The sequence below is a fragment of the Eutrigla gurnardus genome (assembly GCF_963514095.1).
Source record: "Eutrigla gurnardus genome assembly, chromosome: 14".
Classification (NCBI taxonomy): domain Eukaryota; kingdom Metazoa; phylum Chordata; class Actinopteri; order Perciformes; family Triglidae; genus Eutrigla; species Eutrigla gurnardus.
The window spans coordinates 18375043-18382012 of NC_139937.1; the positions used below are offsets into that span (position 1 = coordinate 18375043).

Below are 6970 nucleotides of genomic sequence, written 5' to 3' on the forward strand. Positions count from 1 at the left end.
TTATTATAAGCAGAATGCTGCTTTTAATCTTTAATATCATTGAACAGGATCTGTCATGATAGTTTGGATGTGTTGCTATTACACATAACTGGAAGCAAATCATTACTATTATTTGAAAAAACACAATTTTTAGTCTTCATCAATTCTGAATAGACATTCTGAAGTTGAATTTTAACAACTTTATTTCCAGTTTATATGTTCAAGCCAACCCTTTCCACCCCCAACACCCCCACCACTACTTGGTCCTTGAGCACTACAACCTCAAATAGTCTGTTTCACTAATGGTTATACATAATTTACACAACACAACTACAACTCTAATGTCGGGTTCACACCAAACGTGAAGCAAATTTTCACCTAGCGTTACTCACACAAGACCACAGAATCATTTGTGTTTAATTGCATCACTAGACTCATCAGAGAGGAGGCGGGGCTTTCCTCCACATACCAACCAGGTTTCAGCCATCAAGGCTGACAAACTATTGCTGTTTTGTAGCTTTATTCACTGGTTGTAGCAAGACACTTCGGCTGGTTTACTACAGCTGGATGAACCCAAAATAAATGATTTAGCTGAGATTTATTAGCAATATATAGATCAAAAGGTTTTATAATTAGTAAAAATCAGTAGTAAAAAGTCTATAGTCATGCTTTGTTAGGTCTGTCTGCAACTCGACAAGCTTACAATTTTTAAAATGCTTGTTTTCTGAATGGAGTCTGGATTGATGGGCGCTAGGCTATGCTAACATTGTAGCAGCCCCATCAACACTCCAAATAAGGTCATCTAGACATAAATACAGCAGCCACCTTGATGTTTCTCAGTCAGAGAATTTCTCGCTTGTGTTGAAATAATTCAACTGGCATGAATGATTTTGCATATTTGCCTCATTCGCCCATACCATTTTTCCCATCCATATCTGCAACAACCTGTCAACGTCACCTATGTCTTTGTTGTTGTGTGTCTCATTGTTATCACCTACATCAATACAGAGCTGATACAGAGTATATGAGTACTTAATAATATCATTACAGTTAGAAGAATAATGTTGAAATCATGCATCCCCTATATTAACACCATCAGGGCAGGGTTACTACAGTGTGGTTATAGATAAGGTTGCCTGGTTTTCAATGAATTTCGTCCGTGTTTTCCTTCCCGTTAACCCTTCAGCACCGTCCTGGATCGACCCTCTACATGGGTAAGAAGATGGGTTTGCTGTAGCAGAAGGGATGGGCGGGCTTACAGCAATCCTCATCCCTCCAGCCAAAGTCCTTGTTCTGTTTCAGACTCATGATAGCACACTGACCATCATGCACCTCGCCGGGCTCCCCCTCCTCCCAGTTGGTGTCATTGACAGGAACTTGGGTCAGCCAGTACCACTTCCCAGACTGTGAGCTCCGCCGAATGCCAATCCACACCTCCTGCACGCTCTCATTGTTGGCCTGGAGGATTTTGTCGTAGATGTGCCTCTGCAGTCGGGCCTCAGGGAAGCTGACCAGCTCCAGGTTCTGGTCTCTGCAATACTTCAGGGATTCTCGCCAGCCGTCTGCCACTTCTCCGATTTTTAGAATCTCTGGAGACAAGACGCAACCCCTGAAATCTGTTGGGGAGTTCAGATGAAATGAGAGGGCATGTTTAATAATGATAATTACAAAAAAAACTTCACTTTTAAATCATTGGTGTCACTGTGTTTTGTACATCATCCAGATTGCAACAATTAACTAAGCAATCATAGCTTAGCAACCATAACTCGACATGAGCTATGTAAGAGAAAGCACTTTCTTGGAAAGTCTGTATTTGCATTTGCATACTCATCACCATGTTAAAGAAATCTCTTTATGGGCTAAAACAAAAGAGACAAACTTCTAGCGAAACAAAAAAATGAACAATTCGTGTCACTGCACAAAACCAATGGATTAAATGTCGTAAGTGTTTGGCAAACTGCAGTGAGACTGTTGTATTTGGTGACGGTGAAGGTCAGACTGTAAACGTGTGGCTCGTGTTCTTGGTGCAGGTCATACCTGGGGTTGTACTGATGATGGGTGCTGGGTTCCCAAAGAAAGCACTTCCCTTGGTTCCCATAAAGTAGACAGCCATTTTGGAGGAAGCGTGCCAGATAACGCTCTTTCCTGATGCCAGATCAACAACTGTCGAAACATACTCTGTTCCCTTCAGCTTCTGCCACTCTGGATTCTCCAAAGGAAGACTTCCGATATGAACCCCATCAGTGAGATCCTCGTGGACTACGATCATGACAAAGCTCTGCGTGTCACGGATGGAGTTGACAACATAACAGGATGCAAACTCTGTCTCTGGGATCAGAGGGAGGAGTAAGCCTAGACTGAAGAAGATGGCTGAGCCGGCTGTCTCTATAAGCGGTGAGTCCGGGTCGAATACCTGTATTTTGGGGGATTTTTTGTCTGACAGAAGTACAAATGATCCATTTTTAGTATTGTTGGCCAGAACAGGAGGAACATAGAACTTCAGCTTCTCCTCTTTGGCTGGTGGCAGCATGGTGTACAGCTGCCCACAGGTACACCCATCACGGATGGCGCAAGTGTGTCCGAAGAGGACCGCCACTGGATGTTCGGCTTTCACACTTTGCAGTTCCTCATCTTCTTTTACCCAGATCTGATTAATCTGGTTGGGTTGCAGCACAACATCATTTTTGGCGCTTCCCTCAACAGTTACCGTGTTTTCTTCGTCCCCATTGACGATAATGAGTCTGAATGGATTTCTTTCAGTTACAGCTGTTGTGACAAGGGTCACTGGGACAGTGGTTCCTTGGATCTTGGGTACTGGTGGAATGAGGTACTCTGTACCCAGTTTGTCAGTAGGCATAACTAGAGCGGTCTGCACACTGTTGTGTTTGAGGTTGATGGCATGCACGGTGATGTGTTTGGTGCTGGTGATTTGAAGAGCTTTGTAGGAGAATTCTGACTTTGTGAGCTCCAGTCTTGCATCAAGTATAAACTCCCTTGTCTGTCCTTTACCCAGTGTCTCTGTTTTGGTTTGGTATGTAAATGATTTGATGGTGACCTCGGTGTTATCGTGCATTGCAGTGATTTGGACCTTGTTTTTGGCCGGAACAGGAATATAGTGGGCGATGTTCTCCGGGAAAGCAACAATGAATTTAAGACCAGTGCTGTCATCCGGGACTGAGGCTGTGGATTATGGGAAAGAAAAAAGTAATTACGAATCAATGTCATTTATTTAGCATTATTAACATTATTATTGATAAATTTACATTATTCGCAATATTACTGATAAATGAATATGGTTTTACATGGAAAATTAGCTCAACCATCAATACATTTGTTTCTACCTTGGGGTATTTTAATTTATAACAAATTATCATATTTTATAAGACTTTATTACAAATATGAGCTATTGTGTCTCTTACCGCAGTTCTCTGCAGCCAGCAGCATGAAGAGGACCATCACAGGACACATGGTGGGACCAGGACCAGTACTGGGGAGTCTGTAGAAACCTGAAGCCGGTCCTTGGAATTAATGGACTAGTTTTAAAACATTTTCTGACGGACGTAACATAAGGTGACTTTTATTTCCCTTTTAAGTCCTTCACAAATCTCAACTTTAAGTGAAGTGTGTTCATCTTCAAATCTGCAGAAGTCCATCTCTCTGACAAATTAAGTACACATTTTTGTCATTATCTGTATATTAAATGTATTAATGTTAGTAATGAAAACAACTAATAATTCATTCTTTTGAACTGATGCTTTGAAAAGATTAAAGACAGTAACAAAGAGTAACAAAGGTGTGGTCACCTGTGAGGTCAGATTTACATTCATTAGTTTGATCTAGTTTCTCCATCAGTTGATTGTTGGGCTGAAAGTCAAATCTGTAACGAGTTCCTGATCTACAACAAACAAACAGTCAAACTCGATGTTTTTCTGTGTTTGAGGTGAAAATGTTAAAGTCTCACCTGATCGTCAGTCGTCAGTAGAATGAGTTTCATGAACATCAGGAAGCAATTTGTCTGTCAAAGCAAGTCATTTGAATGATGTTTGCATATGATGCAGAGGAGGAGGAGCAGAAAGGGAGAAAGGGAGGAAGAGGACAGAGAGGAGGAGAAGAAGGAAGAGGTGGAGGAGGAGGAGGAAGAGGAGGAGGAGGGGGAGAGAAAGTGGAGGAGAAGAGGAAGGAGGAGGGGGAGAGAGAGTAGAGAGAGGAGGAGGAGAAGAGGGAGGAGGAATAGGAGGAGATGATGAGGTGGAGAGAGAGGAGGAGAGGAGAAGGAGGAGGAGGAGGAGGAGGAGGAGGAGGAGGAGAGAAGTGGATAAGAAGGATGACAGTGAGCAGGAGGAGAGAGAGAGGAGGAAGAGGAGAAAAAGAGGGAAGAAGAATAGGAGGAGGCGAGGGAGGAAGAGAGGGGGAAAGGAGGAGTAAGGGAGGCGGAGGACAAGGAGAGGGCGGAGGGGAGGAGGGGAGGAGGAGGTAAACAGGCATGAAGAAGTGGACGGGGAAGAGGAGGAGTAACTGGCAGCAGGTCTTATAGTGACATCATTTAACCTCAGCTACAAGCAAACAACCTACAGGTCAGCTGACCTGTAGGTTGTTTGCTTGTAGCTTCCGGCTCTGATCTGGTGTCAGTGTGACAATAAAATCACGTAGCTACAAAAAATTAGGAGCTACTAATGTTTTGAAAACACGTAAATTTCCCTCTGCAAACAGTTTACACACAAGATCGTTCTGCTCACGTTTCATGAGTGAGACCCATTGAACTGTTTTCTTGTTCAGTGTATCGGATACAACTGATACACCTCATATGAATGTTTGACTCAGGCCACTGTGGCGTCTTAATAAAGACTCAGTGAACTGAACAATAACGTGCAGGTCAAAGGTCATCTAAATATTAATTAAGTTGTGTCTCCTGCCGACAGTTTAATCTGCTCACATAATGAAAACTGGGGAGCTCAGCAGGAACACACACACACACACACACACACACACACACACACACACACACACACACACACACACACACACACACACACACCTTAATTATTAAACATTATATAATCTGGTAAAAACAAGATACCAAAACACTGTGCAGTAGATAGAATAGCAGTCATGTAAATGTAGTAGACTAAAAACAAGAGCAACACCAGTGACTGATACAATAAAGAAGTTATTTAGAAGTTAAATAAAATGGAAAAACAATTGGCAAATCATGAAAAAGGAAGAAAAGGTTTTGCACGTGATATATTGAAAAGTGATATATTGCACGATTATGTTAAAATGATTGATTAAATAATAAAACTTGCTTGTTTCTCATCATCATAAGAGCGTTTTTTTCTCATTCGCTCAATTGTTGAATGAGAATAATTTTTTTTAAAGATCTCCACACAATTCGTCTTTTAGATTTTAGTTTCTCCTTCATTTAAGCAACCTGAAGTGTGGAAAAGTGTACAACCTTCGATAATCTATACATCAACGTTGATGAGTTGATTCTCATGTTTTCATGTTCTTCACAGATCCTAACTCTTCTTCACATGAACATTGTTGGGACATAAAGTATGTTTGATATAAGTATCATTTTGGCGAAATTCTAAAATTTAACCAAAACTTTGAATTTGGCAAAATTCTGAAATTCCATAGGAATACTATCTCACTGTTGTGGTGTGTAAAATCCTATTGCTAAGACCAAAATTTAAATTTAAAATCTAAATTTAAATTCACTCCTTCAGAATTGAATAATCTAGTCCAGAATTTGAATTGAATGGTGAGAATTTCAAATTAATTCCCTAACTGTCTCTGCCATGCATTTCAGTTAGCATGCCTTAGGCAAATAATTTAATTAGCATCTTACAATAACTCTGAGTTGCTGTACTGGCCAAAACATGTGATGCACACTAGAGCCATTAGATGGTGCTGTAGCTAACTACCAGTCACTTTATTAAACTCATTTGCATAACCCCCCCTCTTTCCTCTCTAGACACAATGCAGACCACCGGTGAACAGTTCATCTCATCTGTGGCACAGAGCCTTCAGACAGGCTGAGTTTGTCCAGAAACTAATCTTCAGTGAGTGCACTGAGGAGATTAAGTCTTTACTGAGCAGCAGATGTACTAACAACATCCAAGGGTCCTTTGTTAAAATGCTTCTGACTTTCTACAGACAAACCTGTCTCTCATCTCAGAGTAAAGATGCCCGAGAAGAAAGCAGAAGCACTAAAAGCTGCCTTGAAGAGCTTGAGCTTATAGATATTCAACATTTTGATCCCGACAACTCAGATAGGAATGTTGACGTCTATTTGTGAGATTTAGACACTTTTAATATTAACTGGTAATGCATTTGTAGTATTGTGTTTATAAGATGAGTATTGCACAACACTACACGTATTACTGTCAATTCAATCAATGTGCCAATCTTTTCATAACACTAACCGGCTTACCACACTAATAATCATTTCTCACTAACCGAGTTAGATTTGTGGAACGCTGTTAGGTATTTCTGCACTAGGAGTCGATTGTAATGTTATGATTAAGTCCTTGTTTGGCCAAGTGACAACCAATGCCCAGATATTACATATTAAAATGAACAGCCAATGAACAAACAAGCTGTTATATATACAATGTGAATAAGCAGAATTTTAATTTAATTTTGCAATTACTGGAAAATACATTTATTTTAAGTGATATTTATTCCATATCTGGTGAAATAGATGACAAATAAAATAAAAATAATTCTTTGTCACATACATTTTAAAGTCATTATTCTAGCATCTTACATTTTAAAGTCTAAATAATTACTTTAAATGACAAACAATTATCATTATTTACGGCAAAACAAGGTGATATTTGTATCAGGAATGAGAGATTTTAAATAGTAATGGATTTTGTTTTTTTCCAGCCTAAACATTAATGAAACAGTTATGTTTGTTATTTCCCAGCAGAGAAACCTTAGAATAAAAGACTGAGCGGGAGCCAGAGGCCCCTGCAAAATAAACAAC

The 6970-nt window shown here is 40.1% G+C and overlaps 1 protein-coding gene across 2 annotated transcripts; it reads right to left on the reverse strand.

Annotated features, from left to right (window-relative positions):
- Positions 1 to 196: 196 nt before the first annotated feature.
- On the reverse strand, positions 197 to 3997 carry LOC311024472 (IgGFc-binding protein-like). Of its 2 annotated transcripts, XM_084026892.1 has the most exons (4): positions 3941 to 3997; positions 3399 to 3497; positions 2017 to 3159; positions 197 to 1595 (listed from the first exon to the last, which is right to left on the reverse strand). In XM_084026892.1, exons 2-4 carry the CDS (start codon positions 3445 to 3447, stop codon positions 1186 to 1188), a joined length of 1602 nt encoding a protein of 533 aa, XP_083883018.1. In that variant the 5' UTR covers positions 3448 to 3497; positions 3941 to 3997; the 3' UTR covers positions 197 to 1185. The 2 variants fall into 2 exon arrangements, with proteins under 2 accessions (XP_083883018.1, XP_083883017.1); XM_084026891.1 differs by lacking the exon at positions 3941 to 3997 and having other exon boundaries at positions 3399 to 3523.
- Between the last annotated feature and the right edge of the window lie 2973 nt (positions 3998 to 6970).